We start from the raw sequence: 17,808 nt of genomic DNA on the forward strand, positions 1-17,808 counted from the left end.
AGTGAATCTAAAGCACTTCTTATCTGAGCCTGTGAGTGGCGCTCTCCTGACCTGTTCAGTTCGGAAATGAAATGAGATTGTGTGACTCCCCGAGGGCAGAAGTCCTCTGACCAGGCAGCTGACACACTCCTGAACAACAGGCTGATTAACTAGAGAAGACTCCCAGAATGAACAAATGCACACTCAGAAACACACTGACCATGTGTTGTCAACAGCACTGCGGGCCACATTCTTGACATCCCAACTGGGCGCACAGCCAGCTGTTGGTTCAGTACTAACAGTTGCTCATACTCCTACAGTGAAATCGATTCACCAGCTCCTTAGATAAGAAAGATTGGAAGGGGGGAAGGGCATTGATAGCTGCTTGGTTAATTCAAGCAGAGGACATGTGATTGAGATGAGCAGATTTTTTGGCTTCTATCGCACACTGCTGTGTGTGTGATCCTCACTCTCTCAAAGCAGGAGATTCCCACTTAATTGTGTCGGCACCTCTATCTGGCTGAGTGAAGATACAAACTGGCCGCGCGGTGCTGGATCAATAGCAGGCCCAGGCACATGGTCAATGATGCATTGATCCCCTGGAGTTCCAGCTCTTAGTCCGCTGGTTGTCTGGTAGGGAGTGAATGTGGTAGCAGCACACAATGAACACATAAACACTTCTTCACTGCCGCCACCAACGCCTGGTAGGACTCAGCTCGGGCTTTTCCCACGGGGTGCTGTGGAGGATGACACATTGCCGTTGGGGCTTTCCACAAAAATGAGTTACAACTCAATTTCAAAACTACATGCAATAATTACTGTGGCAAACACAGAGGGGAAATTATCTACTACACTTCTACTCCTAGTTCTGCCCTCTTGTCTTATTCTTTCTTTAGTGGGATTTTCTGCAGCTTCCTATGATCTTAGCCAAAATCCTCTTGCCATGTCAGAGTCATGACAAGTTGAATCAATATCAGTTACTTTCTTGACAAAAAGTTTGAAAAACCCAATCAATAATCTCACCAGCCATGGTTTTCACCAGTGTTTGACCCTCAGGCAAGAGACAATTAAAATGTTGAGGTTCTCTCCGGACCTTGTTTTAAATACTGTTCAAGTCGAGGTTGCTGTCTTTGGCAAATCTCCATATAAAGAGAGTTTACATCACAGATGGCCTCGGCAGAAGCAAACATAGGGAGATTCAAGGAAAGACAAGACTTTCAGCCTCAGGGGACTAAACACAAAAGGAACATAAAGTACACAGACTCACACACACACCCACCCACAAACTGTGTGGGTGGGTGTGTGGGTGTGTGTGTTGTGTGTGTTGTGTGTGTGTGAATGAAACAAATGATCAGAATTGTGAATTTCTTATGGCTCAAATACAAAATTTTGTGTGGTTTTTTTTAGTACATGTTGGAATCTTTCCAGCCCTCCAATAAGGAGGCCGGTCTCCACGGCAACCCGGATGTGGGGTGAGAGTGGCCTTTGTCTGCAGAGCCGTGTTTGGCGTCTCCACTTAGCACCAGTTCCTGTTAGAAAACAAAGGGGAAGCGGAGCCAAGCACTTTGCGACAGGGGGACGGCTTGGCCGGCCATTTGTCTAATGAGCGATCACTCACACCCTGTTGCAAGGCCATATGTTAGTTTGAATACAGCAAGTTCCCCCTTGTAGAGGACCAAAAAGCTGTTTTATCACTCAGTGCTGACTCCATGCAGCACTCACACACAAACACAAATCTGAACCTTCATACACTCAGCTAAAGTTCAACGAACGGAAAAAAAAAAAAACAGCAAAAACAACTGTGTAACCTACTTTGTGTTACAGGCCGGGGTTTCAAGCGCAATTCAAAGATCAAAACAAAGCCTTGAGGATAAAGCTTGTGAATGTTTGTGCTGTTGTGGGAGCCTCAGATGAAAGAGATACCCACATATATTGGAGGCCCCACTGCAAATACCAACTTCATAGAAATAAACCAAAAGTGTGTTAATGCCTTTGCATGAACAGTGTTGCACAAAATTCATGATTCTTTTATTGCACCTTGTAATTTGCTGCAGCGGAAGAACCTTGTACTGTACGTGGTTATTAATGCAACTCTGTGATTATGAGACTGCGCGATACTGGAGCTGCTTGGTTGAGGACGTGATTGCTTAAAGGATTTATCACAGAATTTATAGGATAATTTTGGTTTATTACAACTTGGGGACTATTTTGGACAAAACAATCTCACCATAAGGTTTATTTAGAAGCTTTTCTGGAGCTTTCCATCGTATCACACAATCTTACTCGTCAGATGGGATTTTCCCAGTTGCAATTGTGAGTGTTAAGATTTCCATTTCCTTCTAATGAGATTGTTTTGCCAACAAGCCTACTGTTTCTAAGATAAAGAAAGAACTTCAGTCTCAGCTTTGCATGAAAAGCATGGCAATATTTCTTCAATTTGATTAATTTAATGATGGAGCAACAAACATATGCAGACTAACCACTTTAATTTGAGGTAAAACTGACAGTGAACATCCAAGAACATTTTGGTAAAACTCCTCATTGAACAGGAGAACTGTAGTGTACCACAAAGTCTGCCTGTAAAGTGTTTGGGTAATAATTTTAACTGGCCATCTTACTGCTTGTGTTTCTTAACTCTGTCTGACGTCTTTTTAAGTGCTCACAGGTCTCAGCAATTCATTAGGTGAACACAATCTTATTATCATCAATAAAAATGAGCTCCAAAACTCAAATTGTAATAAACCGGAATTATTCTTGAAGAAAATATTGACAAAATTGAAAACGGCTCAATATGCTGGTGATAATCTTACACATCACTTGCACATGTAACACACACACATTTATTTGTCTGGTCGGCTGGTTTTACGGCTCTGTGCTTATGACTGATTACAGCTGATGTGTCTGGGTCTAAATTCCCCTTTAACCTCTCAATCTATACATGTCTGCTGCTCAGCCGTGCCTGGAATACTAATGTTACAAATGCCAATGCAAATCAGAGGCTAACAAAGACCAGCGCCGGCCTGCTTTGATGGTAGACGAACAAAAGCACTTGTCTGCCTGTTCAGAAGACCAGCTTCACGCACCGGCTCTCGCCAGCACCGCGCCTCCTGTTGACAGTGACAATGGCTCTGTGCCTGTACTGTCAGCACCTTACTGAAAAGAGTCTATCAACAAGCTCTTTGGGCTATTTCTCTCGCTGATTTAACACGTGTCTGCTGGAGCGGAATCACTGCTGGATTTGGTGAAAATCATTCATGGTAACACCCCCTCCATTACAGATGCTGTGGGAAAACTAAACAAAAAATGTTTCACACATACTAACGTACCATGTGTATCTGTTTGTGCCTCGTCTTTGTTCAGATGAAGCTGATGACTTCTCTCGGTTTTCTCTCCCCTCCCGTTTTCATGGGCTGTTGGACAGAAGCACAAGGGAAGAAGCAGAGGTCAGGACTGAGTTAATGAGATGAAAAAACATTGAGGCACCAGGAAGGAGAAACAAAAGTGGCACAGTTGTCTTGGCGTGCGTAATTCATTTAAGTAGAATAAGACTGGGAGCTCGAAAAACACAGAAAATAAAATTGTAGGACACTTAAAATGACCGAGTTTGCATTCATTATGTATGAAGCACTCGCTCCCAGCAGTGAACTAATCTAAGACTGCAACAGTGTTTTATCCGTGTGAATATTTCACTTCTCAGCTGGAAGGCAAAATTAACAAGGACAGAATTTAAAAAAAGAAATTTACTGCCTTTAATAGTAGAAGTCTAGGCCTGTGTTCTGCGTAGGTAAGATTTTCATTCTAACAAGACTTGAGAATCTGTGTATCTTCTCACTCAGTTAATAATCATTTATTAGAAGACCCAACACACCAGTCTCCTCATACAGCTTCTGACTTGACCTTGTTGGGCGTCTGAACTCATGCATTATTCACTGGAAATAAAATACCTTGCTTTCTTACCACACATTACTGGCTTGTATGGTACATCTCTAACCAAGTGTGTCTAATGAGCATAAATGCTTTAAACTTTTTCCCTGTTTCTAAACTGCTCTGCGGTGTCTCCCAGCTGAAAATAACGATATAGCAATAAGAGCCAATTAAACTGCTGATATTCCAGCCTCTATGTGCAAAAATAGTCAGCAGCACAGTTTTGACTGACAATACTTTGGAGCCGGTTTCAAAGCACTGGCACTGACAACTACAGCATCAAATATGGCGAGAGCTGCCTACGGAGGCATGAACAGCATGCAGCTCTTGCCACATTAGATGGTGAAATACAGGCAGTGTATTCTCATTCTGACAGCGGCTGCGGATGGAGAATATCCCAGGAGTATTCTGGCTGATGGAGCCCCAGCCACATCATCCCGCCGACACACCATATTGCCAGCAGACATCAGATTCACCAGGACGCAGAACCCAACTGACAGTGGCAACCACACACCCTCCCCCCATACGGAATACACACAGCCCTGATTACATCTAGAAAAAGGCAATCAAAGTCTGAGGGAGAAAACGGAAAGAATTTGAGAAGTGGAGAGATGCGCTGGAATGATACACTACCTTATCACACAGCCTTGAATTCAGACTCTACAAAGCACATGCTTAGGGAATCAATAACATCTCCACAGTGGCTACACTTGCATGGGGAGCCAAAGGATGCGCAGCTCGTTGAAAGAGTCATTTACAAAACATTCACCATATGGCTTAGCAAGCATATCCCCAAGCAATACAAGACTGTAATCCCTTTTCATTTTGTGTCAGCCGGCTACAACAGCAGCAGCAGCAGCAGCAGCAGATAGGTGCATAATCATAATAGTCATCATCATCATCATCATCATCATCATCATCACCATCGTGTCTGTAATCTGGTACTGAGCAGCAGAGTGGTCAAATTTTATCCTGAAGCCTGTTGCAGAGGTAGTCTATGGTGAACCGCTGTTTAGAGAGCTATTAGCTGGTGGAGAGCAACAGTGTTGAGGGTCTGCATTATTTTTTTGGTTTCCATGGAACCCTTTTTCACGGGAAAGTGGAGCACCAATAGGATTGCAGAGCCTCATTGAATCGGTTATGGGGGTGAGAAGAGAGATGAGCGCAGACGGCTGAGAAGGCACAACAATAGGACGAACCCTCGAGGGAGACGAGAAAGGCCAGGCCACCGAGGGTCCAACAAAGCGGGGGAACGACTCAACACTAGAGAAAAGGTTTCATCTACATCTACTGAATGGATTTCCTTTTAAATAAATCTCCCTCGCCAACTTGTCATTGACATTTAAGCTCACGAGCACCGTGAGCAATTCAAACATCAAGGCAGGCAGCCACTAATTGATTAGCCTCTGCAGATATTTCAGGCTCTGACATAATTATTGCATCACCAGCATCTATCCTGTGTGCTAGTCAGTAGCACATTATAAATTATGCCTTTCTACTTACATTATATACTGTAGTTATCCCCCACAGTTCAATTCACAGTAGAAAGAGCAGAGGAAACTGAAGTAGCCATAAAACAATAAGAGGCACCAGTAACAATCCAACAGAATTGGATTGTTCCATCGGATGATCGAACAGTTTCTCAAATCCCCTTCCCCTACACCCTTCCAATGCAGGAATATCTGTAACTATTTTAAGGGGACAATCCAACATTCACTCCCACTTCACCCATCGACTGCCGGCTGTGTCGATGTGGGAAAATAAGCAAGGTTTAAACTTCTCTCTCAAGCTCTTTTTTCATTCTTTAAACAACTATTTCTGTCACTTTTAGTGTAATGCCACATATCAGACAACCTGCGCCTTTATCCTCATATTTACATGATATCATATCTCGTCCTTGTCTGTGACAACCGGCTTTTCACCCCCACCTTCGAGTCTGGTCAGCTGTAAACACCTCAGCCTTCAGGCGTGGTCAGACGTCAGGTCGTACAAACTGATTCCTTTCTAGCATACCTCTGCCTTAAGGGGTCGGTATGCCTAAAACGAAATGCGTGTCGAATTATCAAACTGTATCTGACCACTTTAATACTGGAGGGGCTGCATCCAACTGTTGTAACTTTTTGAAGCAGACAATCCGTGAAGCATGTCAGCGTCATGATGGAAATGGCCAGGTGTGCAGAGGTGTTTTTCATTGTTCGCTGCTCTTACTTTTCGCATTCACAGCCGAGTGCGAGAAAAACAAATGACTGCATGTGCCATCTGTACGATTCTTTGTGTCTTGGCCCCTCTGTGACAGCAGGCTTTTCTCCTTGCCTTTGAGTGTGTCATAAACATTTTTGCTTTTTGTCAAAAGAACACGTTAGTTTGGAGCATAGCCAAGCCTTTACTATGGTATATGTGCACTACTGGCTAGGGACTCGTCATTTTTGTGTCTTCTTTGCCTCCATAAGCCACCACATCCTGCCAATCAGACGGGCAACCTTGGCTAGAATGTCAGAGGTCACACAACAGCAGGCACACAGCGACACTTCCTCTGGGGACAGGAAGTGGACAGGAAAATGAAGGGGGAAGTGACAATTCTTCCATCTATACCTCGCAGCTGGGTTTGACCTCAATTTCTCACCAGTGTTGACAAAAGCAAACCTCTGAGCTTCAGAGCCAACATCACATTTAGAGAAAATAACCTATGGGGCCTTTTACGCCCTGAATCAAATCGTTATAAATACACTTAATAAAAGGAAAAATCTACAGCGCTGGATGTCAACTCTCCCTGGTGATCTCCAGCCAGCTCCTGACACAGTCCATATACATCATGTTTTAATATCATAGAAATAAGAAATAGGGCAATTGCCGGCCGCCATATATCTCCTGAGCGTCTGCTTTAATGAGGGCAATGCTGAGGCAGAATTATCGCCGTACCCCATCTGGATTTATCGATCTAACAGTGTGAGTCAACCACCAGAGATAAAGATAAACCGCCACGATGGAGAAACAATCCTCACTCTGATCAGAGGGCATCGCACAACTAATCACTTACTCTCCTCTCTCCGGCCACAGCTAACCCACTGGTTCCTTTGTTCTCCGCACTACAGTAGGTGCTCTCGGGGTTACACACCAGTATTTACTCATCTGAAGCACACAATTATTCCAGCTGAAAAATGCAGACTGAACTCATTACACAGTCTTCTGTTTTCTCAGTGTTAATCGTTTTGGGCTAAATGGAAACCTGATAAGAATGCAGCCCTGGGAAATGTGGTCGGGGGGTGCTATTTTGACGCTGATGAAAGCTGACACTGTCCACCTCCTTAGTAAATCACAGGCAAACATTATCCAGGCTTCTTCTCTTTGTAGCAGGCTCCTCAGGCAGCACCCTGAATCTCTCACCTCTGCAGAGATGCCATCATCAAAGTACAGTGCGTAGTGTCTTACACAGACCCTTTCAACCATCTGCAACCTGCTTCTGTAATTACACAACACCAACGACTCTCTAGTGACACCATGATGAAGAACAGCAACTCGACTACTTGTTGTTATTTTCTTTAACCCGTGCCTGTCTAATTCAACTAACCACCTCATACACCACCACACTTTCACCCTACTTCCCAGGCCCCCGAGGCTAGCCCCGTGTCTCTGAGGAGCCAGGGGCCTGGGGGGCATCACAATACCGCTTTGAAGTTGAGCGATTAAAGAGGAAAGACCTGTCGAATTGGGATGATGGGGCTATGGTTGGGAGAGGGGGAGGATCAGCGTGAGGGACAGGAAAGGCTGTGAATACTGAGTGCTCAGGGCCCCGTGGGATACAATTAAGAGCAAGGCTTTTTTAGCGAGGGTTACAAAAACACAGTGAGGATACCAGCAGTGCAGCCTTCCAAGCCAAGGTAAGAGTTCATTACTACATACACACAGGGGGCTGGGGCTGTTAAACTCTCGCCAGTTTGTTCACCAACTCCCCCACCTACAGGCCCCGCGAGCTGCCGAACAGCCACATGATAACCATTTCCATCCCAGTTAAATCCTAAAGCCCAGTAAAGCTTGAGAATCGTGCAGCTTACGGCTCACAGAGCCTCCAACTCAGAGAGGAATAGAGATGAAGATCCAAGCTGTCTGCACAAAGAGGAAGTTTGCATGGAGTCGTGCCTCAAGATGCACCCGCCAGTTTAAACATTATGAGTGCACAGAAGACAACGCACCAGGTCTGCAGTAAAGCCAAATGAAGAAACTGAACGTGCAGCGAAGTGTTTTACGAAAAAAGTTATTGAAATAACAAGAGCTGCAACAAATCATTGTTTTCATTATTGATTAATCTGCTGATCATTTTGTCAATTATAATTTAGTCCATAAAAATTTTGAAAATTGTGAACCTGCATATACAAAACTGGACCCAGACCTGTTTAGACCTTCTCTAAACAAAGTATGGCCATTATAGTAAAGTATGGCAGTTACAACACAATAAACGATTGCTGTATTTGATGTTTTTGTATGTCACTACGCCTGAAACACTTTGGGGATCAGTGGTATGCTCCGATAAAACATATGGTGTCCAGTATAATATTTTCCACAGAACACTGAATGTAGAAATATGCGACCGCTGTCGTCCTTTAAGTCAAACCAGCCACTTAAACACATGTTTAAAGCACATCTGCTAACCATTTCTAGGCCTCATTTCAATTTTGCAAAAATACCACAGAGCAGTAGGGTGTTCTGTATATTTGTGGAAATCAGATTCTGTAGCAGAGATCACTTCAACAATGATCATTCCCACCAGGGGTTTAGCAGGGGGAACTGTCCTTTACCTGGAACATTAGCTGTAATGGGAAGATCTGTCCTTAATATGCCCTCACCTTGACCCTCCTGCCTGTTTAAGACTCATGAAGCTGCTTAGTGTGCTGATAAACAATGTGGTAAACATCTCAATGCAGAAGATACACAAGAAGTGGAAACAGATTCTTTGCACAATGGGACCAGATGCAACTTATTTTCAAAATTAAAACCAGCGGAGGGCATCTGAGTTTGGACTCCTCCACAAGTAAAACTCCTCTTCCAAAATAAACCATTTATTTCATATGCAAAAAATACTTATGCCAAAGCAGTGATGTTTTGCTTTTGTTAATTTCATCCTTGCTTCATGGCCACTTAACAATTGTCTACACATTCCACCGTAATGCAAGTGAAAAACAAAAACTTTGACACAACTGGGATTGGTGTAAAATATGAATATAAAGAAACATCATCAGAGATTGGGCTGAGGGACACTTGGATCTGTGTCTGGTAGTTACAACATCAGTTCAGCCCAAACTTTGAGGCCCAGTGGGTCTGGTTCCAATCGCTGATGGTTTTCGCTGCATACCTTAGTGATCACACCCTGAAAAGCCAACTACTGCATTCACACTCTATTCTACTCTACTCTAATCACGCTGACGGTGATTGATTGATTCCAGAACAAAATATTTTTATTTGGCATATTTGAGGCAAAGAATTGTTGTTTTCAACGATGTTCAAACATGGTAACACAGCACCTCAAAGGCTGGTTTGAAACGACACATTTACTTCCTTTGTTTACAAGCACAAACATGTGGGCCACATTACTAAACAAAAGTATAAACAAACATGAAGAGAGATGCCAAGATTGCTGCCCAGTTTATATCCAAGCTCTGGTGCTATTTTATTTCAAAACTCTTGTCATGGCTATGTCAACTGTTGCCAACTGAGCCAAACTCTCTCTTAAAAATGTTGAGCTAAGTGAAGGAGAAAAAGAGAGGAGGAAAATGGTTGCTTTATCTGGACCAGACTCCAAAACACATGACAGGACTTCAGAGTCATGGTGTTTTATAGCAGAGGTAGGCCACCTTGCCTGAAACAAAGACCACATTCACTAACATCTTCAAACTTTAAGAAATAACCTTCAGAGAGAGAGAGAGAGAAAAGAAGCCCGATTTTACATAACAAACACTACACATGTAAGGAGAGAGACTATTCAGGCCATTAACGATTAAATAAATTGATTTTGAAAAAATGACCAGGAATCTTTAAAAAATTGTAACACAATCAATATCATATCATATCATTGATTATCATTGATTCTAGTCAGTGATATGATTTGATGATTCCAGTCCCTAATTAAAAGGTACATTAGATAGATAGATAGATAGATAGATAGATAGATAGATAGATAGATAGATAGATAGATAGTTTTTTTATATATATTGTTATATTATATATATATGAATTATGTGCATGATAAAGTCAATTACTTATATAAAGTCAGTCTTATTGTCTTCAAATGTAAATGTGAAATGTTATCAAACATAAATAAAATAGGTTAATGTGTAGTTTGTTTTCTGTTCCACCCACAAACACAGGCATACACTGATGTGTACAGCTACATGTGAATAATATAGACAACAGTGGTACTTACTGACTTTGTGCCACAACAGTCTAAGGATGAGCAGACATTTGCAGCCAAAAAACATAACCATTTTATGGTAAGTTAGGTAAAACTAAATAAAGTCCTCCAGCAGGTTCTCCCATCTATCAAACCTCTGCTGGGAGAAAGAAAAATAAGTCTTGTGTTAAATTATGTCCATTTCAAAACTATTAACTAACAAACTGCAGTGATGCCAAACACTGGGCTTGTAACAAGTTCACATTCCAGTGAACTCAGGAGAAACTGAGGCTACAGACCTTTTGAGAGCAAACACTGTTTGACTTGAGGTTAGCGATAGCTGTGCTCCATTGAAACATAAAGCAAGAAACATATTGCAAGAATGAAAGCCAAGACACAAATATTGCACATGCTGCATAGAAAATCAGAATGCAACAGCTCGTTATAGCAAAGTTCCTCCACACAGGGAGATGGCAGCGTATGTCTGTGCGGATTTGGCAGAGGGCTGTACAGGAGCAGCAGGGCAGGTGTCCCACTGGGTTACGAGAGCCAGAAGCTTTGCATCTGGATCATTTCCTCAGCCCAGAGGGCCTCCACACTGGGACCTCCTCGTAAAGCTGCACATGTGCCAAAGAACCCCAAATCCCTCTGAATCCTTCATCTACATGTATGTGTGCCTGTATGCAGTGGCTGCGGTGATAGCAGGTAACAAGCTGTGACAAACTCACAACATCACAGAGGGAGAAGAAGCAGTGAAAATGACTCTGCTTTTTGTCTCTCACACTGTCAGATATACTCACCCTAATGGCCACATAGCCTGAAAATGTGTTTGTGCATGAGGCGCAAAAAAAAAAAATGGTTTTATCACTTGTATTCTTCAGCAGAGCAGGGTGTGACTGATGGCTGGAGGATTACTGGAGCAGTGGAGGATGAAACCAGGATAAAGAAGAACTCTCAGCTGTGTGAGTAAGACTTCTGTCCACTGCAAAAACCTCTGGATGCACTCATTTCCACACCGGTTCACTCTAAGCTTGATACTACCTGGACAAGGAGTTGAAAGATATCCTTTAAGGAGATATCCTGCCTCTGAGTGAGTCCCAAGAGGAAGCCAAGACGGACTGAAATGTGGAAAAAGGGGGTTGGACATTTTCCAGTCTCGTGAAAACGCAGCAGTGCTTTAAGAAACATTCCTGCGATCGACTGAGGGAGCCACAAGCGAGGAGACGTCAGGAGAAATCATGCTTGGCTCAACACTAAAAGCACTCAGAGAAATGAGATTTAATCTGCTGAGCTTAGAGAGTATTAGCCAGATGTAAACAGTCTGTACCAGCTGTGAGAAAGTTAACTTCCACAGCCCTACTGCTTGGAAAAACAATGCATAAAACATCAAACATTACCAATGACAGAAACTCTGCAAACACAGATATTTAAAGGGTAGAATAAAACTTTCACAAGCCAGGGACACTGCAGTTGTGGGAAGAAGGCGGTTAAGGTTAACTGGCCACACTGAAACACTTTCTCTCAGAGAATACTCTGCCTTCAGGCCCAAGCTGTGGGAAAGGGAGTTTATGCAATTACATCACATTGATTTATGGGAGACAGAGGAAAGATGGGGAGAGGATGGAAACTGAGCTGCTTGGAGGCGGTCCAAGATAAGGTCCCCAAAGAAACACAAGTCAATAGGTTTATACCACAAAACATGATGGATCTGAGACAATTGTGTGGGGGATGAATGTGGTCAAGGAAGTGCTGGCAACACGGTGAGGTCAAACCTATCTGAAATTAGTTTTGATTTAAGGCTCAAAACACAAAAGTATGAGAACAGCCATAATTGTAATGCAGAGGCTTCTCAAAGAACCTGCTCATGGAGCACATGCAGCTAACAAGTTCAGAATAGCAATGACACCACTGCTGAGCTTACTTTCAATTTATCCCAACTCTCGGGAACTGATGACAACTGTCTTGCTCGAGCAGATGCTGCTGATGCTGTCTTGAGTATTAATTGGGTTATAGTGATGACATTGTGAGTAACGCACCCAAGCGTGCACTGCAACGTTAGTGGGGTAGCATATCTCGATCAGCCCACCACAGACCTAACAGTTACAAATAAACAGCCCATTTAGTGCTCTCCACTTGTGTAAGAGGACCAGTGAAGGGACCACAGCTGGCATATTTATAAAGAGACACATTACTGCTCTTCAGCTCATTTAAACGTTTACATGTGACTTGAGTTCATAATATAAAAAACTGCACTTGTCTCAGAGATGCACGTACAGCAGTCCTGTGAGCTGAGGCAGAGCAACTGTGTGACGGAAAAGCTAATCATGTGTAGTGGCGAGGAAGCTTTTATAAAATTGCCATGGATGAATGTTGCAGATTGTTAAAAGGTTTATGCAAAAGCCCGAATCTATTCAGGAGTTCTGTTGTCGAGTCTTTACACTTTAAAAAATCCAGACTGAATCACAAACAATGTATGAGCCTATACAAGAAAGGAAAATGTAAGTCATTAATTTTCATGGCATGAGACTTGTGTTGATACCAGCGACCAAATGGGGAAACTATGAACAAAGCAGGAGATTACAGAAGACATTCATTATCATGAGCTGTGGAGCTACAGTGAGTCAGTGAGTGAGTGAGTGAGTGAGTGAGTGAGTGAGTTCCACCACTGGTTGGGGACTTTTCCCATTGGCCGTTGCTCTTTCAAAATGATTTTCTATTACGTCATCAGGGGGGGCAGTTACAGCAGATCCACAACAAGTTTTCAACTACGTCCTCAATTTTGTACATTAACCATAGACGATCCAGCCATGTACTTGGTTTTGACTTGGTCTTGTTTAACTTTTCAAAACCTCCAGCTGTCTGCAAATTCTCAAGCTTCTTGGAAACACAACAGACCATTGACTCGGGCCAAAAGCAACAGAACAAATACACACACATGAAACGCAGGCCAAATATTTAAAGGGGGTGTTTTGAAAGCTCACAGTATAGACTGGGTTATCAGGGGTGGGTGAGCGGGTGAGGTGGTGGTGGTGGTGGGGGGGGTTACTCTACATGTGGCAAATATATGGAAAGCTTATCCAGAGATGTTGTGAGTAAGAAAAGGTTGGACATCTGTTCCCTATTAAATAAAAAAGCAGCTTGTCCAATTCCAAACTGCCTGCAGAGATAAGCAAAAGTGGTTTCGGTAATTGCTCACAACATTGGCTTTCCTCTCCTTCATTGTTTCTTTTGTGCATCACTTTAATGTCATGAGATCAAATGAGATCATGTCCGGTTATTGACTGAGACAAAATTTTATTTGAGTATCAAAGAAATTAATCTATAAGCTGTTTTATCTGCATTTATTTCTTGTTTTGTCATTTGTCTAGTCAAAGCACCAGTTTGAAGCCACCAGTTGAAGAGATGGATGTTGTTGTTTTTTGGGGGGTTTTTTGTTGGTTTTTTTTGTTTTGTTTTTCGCTGTGTGGCTTCACAGATCAAGCCAAAAGAACCTCTACACATCCAGGGGCTTTCAGAGACACCCACAAAATTACTTTGGCTTCAGAACTGGTGCTGAGGCATTTCACATGGGATTCGACTACTGCCAAGTGTTATCGGGAAAGATGATCTGGGCTTGTGTCTCCGGGGTGCAAACTCCTGGAGTAATGCCTGAGCTGTCTGTTTTGTTCTCAAACACTTCACAGTTCTGAGCTTCACACCCAGGTGGTCAATATTAGGTTGGACGACTTTGCCGCAGTCCCGTCGTCCTGACGTGGGACAGGTGACAAATCAGTGGGAAGCCATCCAAGATCATCACTGAAAAAAAAAACAACCTCAGAGCGTCTGTCCTCTATTTTTTTAACACTTAAATCAATGAACACTGCAGCCAATTTATTTTCACATACTGGAACGCCTGCCCAGCCTGTGCTATCTCTGACAAACACATGTGAAGGTGATCCCTGGATTCTACTGTCAGAAACGTTACAACTGAAATACATTTTCATGAAAATATCAAACTCCTTTAATATATTTCAAATGGTTAAACAGTGGCTAGCTCTCCTATGCAGTGGATTCTGCTTTTGCCCTAAGCTTCAAAGAAAGGAAGATGCAGCGAGGTAGGGATTAAGGGAAGAAAAAAAAAGAAGGAATTATGCTTCATGGTGTGCATGTGTTTACCATAATAACTTTTTGCAAAGAAATTTTACAGCGAGGAAAATAGCTCTTTAACTTAAAAAGATGTCTATTTTTATTCCTCTCCTCTTAGAAAACCACATCTCTTAAGAATCCCTTGTGGAAGTTGATCCACCGAGTTCATTAAATGGAGCACATTCCCTTCACAGTAATGGTAGCGCAGTTTGCTTGTGGCCGTAACACATAGGCTGGCATTGACCGACTGTTTGCCCAAAGGACAGAGGCCGTGTTTTAGTGCAGTGACCCATGAATGCTGTCTCGAGCAGCACGCTTTTAAAGTGGTGGTGGGCTAAAAATTTCATAAAGCACCATCAAAAAATCATGAGGCAGTGAGGCGCTCAGTCTTTGCTGTCTAATTGTTTCCCCCTTTGAGGAATAAAAATAACTGTCTACAGCATGTACATCTGATCTGCTGTTAAAAGCCAATTATTCAGTTGGACATGTCGAGGTTGTTCAGACAAGTCACTATGAGAAACATGCAGTCCAAGAACCATCACTGAAATCTTCACATAAACTGGTCTGGATTCAGTGAAGGATGCTGGGTCGCTTGAGCGACCACAATTGGCTTTATTGCTACGCTGTAAGCCACAGTTCAGCACCTCTTTGTGCTGCAGTTTTCAACCACGTGATAAATTGGTGTGATAGTGGGCAATAAACAGAATGACAGAGAAGAAACACCAGCAAAGCACACCTGTATCACACAAGAGGACTTTATATGGCTTAACCTCAGGTGAGATAACATAACGTAACCACACCAGTGCGAATAGACGGATGACCCTCGCCTTCTCCGCTACTAGTTTATAAGCTCTAAAGATTTTCAGTTTCTTCTCTTTAACAAGCTGGAGAGAAACACAAGCGTCGGTATCTCGGAGGCTTGTGATCCTGGCAGGATAGTGATCATTAGCCGGCCCTTCCCCCAAGTTTCCCCAGGTAGAGGCTGGAGCCCGCTGTGGATTTTTTTTTAATCAAACACTGATCTGTTCCCCTGATGCAGTGGAGGCTGACAAGGAGCCCGTATGTCTAATAGACGTGTGGAGGATCTTGTCCTGTGGGAGGGACTGTAACACTGCCGTTATCCCGCAGGAGCTGTGGGGAGCAGCGCTGTGGACAAGGTGTGTGGGCTTCAAAGGAGACGGAAAGCAGCCAGCCTAGCGGAAAGAAAAAAAAAAACGCTGGGGCTTTTCAAAAGTACTAACCCCTCATACTGGCATCATATTTGAATACATGCGCACACTATCAGATTGAAAGAAGGGAGAAGGAGAATCACATTAGCCCAGTTACGTCTACGTCAACATTCACTTCCAAGTTAACATAAAGAAATCTCTGCTTAGCTAAGGCTTTTCTGAGCCATGTTTACGAGTCAAAAGCAAAACATTTAGCCTAAATTCAAGCAGATCCATATACTGTAAATATAAAACAACCCCAGTTCTTGTTGAGTTCTGTGTGTGTGTGTGTGTGTGTGTGTGTGTGTGTGTGTGTGTGTGTGTGTGTGTGTGTGTGTGTGTGTGTGTGTGTGTGAGAGAGAGCTTCATGTACATTTGTGTTTGTGTATTTGAGGTTTTTACGGTTATCACTGACTGCAGACAGCAGATTCGGATGCAAACCCAAATCACTCTCAAAATAAATCTCTTTGAGGTACTCTATAATTCAGCCACGCTGGAAAAGCCGAGACAGCAAACAAGACTACGTCATATTTACCAACCACCAGTCCTCCCTGTGTCCATAAATCTGATGTAACTGCACCATCTCAGCTTCATATCAAGACTTCATCATCATTTACACATGAGAAAGTGAATTAATGAGCTAACATCTAACTTCAACGCTCAACATGCATTTAATTTGTATAAAATGATGATGGGCTAATTATCTGGGTCACCATTAACAACCTCCTGTCCATCCCTACAATAATTTGTGCCCTCTAAATTACCAAATCAATTTGTGGTGAGAGCAAGTGTTTGTATTTGCGAGTAACAATTATCATATCACATTACACTGTGTAGTCCATCGTCAGTGATTAAAAATAAACGGGATATTTACAGGGGCTCGGATCCCCTTTAGGCACAGGAAATAATAATGCAGAGCTGAGTATGTAATGAAATAGGGCACATTAAAAAAAGCCCAGATGACTTATGAGTGTATTCTTGTAAAGCTATATTCTCTTATTCCAGAAACCCGGATGGAAAGAGCAGGAGCACTCAAGGAGGAGAACCTGGGACTTAGAGAAGGAGAGCGAGGAGAGAGGGGTGGAGTAGAGGAGAGTTGGGACACAGTCGTGGCTGGGGCAACGAAAAGAGGAAGACCAGAAGCTGGGAGAGAGTCCCATTTCATCAGAAAAATGCCTGAGTCAGGAGACGAGAGAACCATTAGGCCCAATGAGTCACAGGGAGAGGCTGTAAAAACAGATTTGGGCTGAGCTCGGCTCACAGTACCAACCCCGAAAGACGACCATTAAAGCAGCAGAACAGTGGCACACAATGAGGTGAAATGGTTTCTATGGCCAGAAGTGTGTCTCCTCATCAGGGAGGACTGATGTAATGTAAACTCTATTGTAAGCTCTATTTAGACCGATCAATAGACTGATATTAGCTTATTGCAGATGAATCAGTATGGGTGTATATGTTGGCTGAGAAGTAACAAGGACTGCAGAACAGACAGAAATGTCAAAATGGGTTTGAGGTTATTTAGTCATTGTTTTCCACCAGAGAACCTGACAAGAAGACTTTTTTTTGGCAGTTTTTTGCCTTTAATGGGATAGGGACAGTGAGAGAGTCACAGGAAAGTTGTGGGACAGATAGGGGATGACATGCAGCAAAGGGCCAGGGCTGGATTCGAGGACTGAGCCTAAGAGGTATGCACTCTACCAGGTGAGCCACTGGGGCACCCCAGACAAGTAGACTAAACGTTCTGCTCAGTATCTTGGCCACAATTTAAAAAAAAATCATAAAATAAAATCTTAGGGATCTGTACCAGGATTGTTTGTGTGTGTTACAAGTTTGTGTAGAAAATGTGTTTTGTGTAACAATAGATTCCAGAGAAACTGATGCATGCTAGGGCTGTCACTAAAGATTAGTCTAATCATTATTAATCCCTCAGTTATTTCCTTAATTCATCTCTTAATCACTACTTCCTGAAGTCCAAGATGACAGACTTGTTTAGTCTGACAAACACAAAGACATTTGACTCACAGTAAAAAGCAGCAAATCCTCAAAGCTGGGAAGCTAGAACATTCAAGAAAAAAATAGTTGACTAATCAGATAAAGCTGTAGATTAATTTTCTGGTGATCAACATTGATTATTAGATTTATCGTCTTGGCACTGTGAGTCAGACAAATGGCAAAGCATGTTCGAAACTG

At 42.8% G+C, this 17,808-nt stretch overlaps 1 protein-coding gene across 1 annotated transcript in view; it reads right to left on the reverse strand.

Moving 5' to 3' along the window:
• Window positions 1-17,808, reverse strand: part of LOC111229715 (tetraspanin-18-like) — a 33,168-nt gene that overhangs the window by 9,669 nt on the left and 5,691 nt on the right. The window contains exon 2 of the mRNA XM_022756166.1: window positions 3,306-3,389. Coding sequence (XP_022611887.1) covers window positions 3,306-3,308 — 3 coding nt within the window. The 5' untranslated portion in view covers window positions 3,309-3,389. The remainder of the gene's footprint in view (window positions 1-3,305; window positions 3,390-17,808) is intronic.

This window comes from Seriola dumerili, unplaced genomic scaffold (assembly GCF_002260705.1).
Source record: "Seriola dumerili isolate Sdu_G_001 unplaced genomic scaffold, Sdu_1.0 BDQW01000242.1, whole genome shotgun sequence".
NCBI classification, from domain to species: Eukaryota; Metazoa; Chordata; class Actinopteri; order Carangiformes; family Carangidae; genus Seriola; species Seriola dumerili.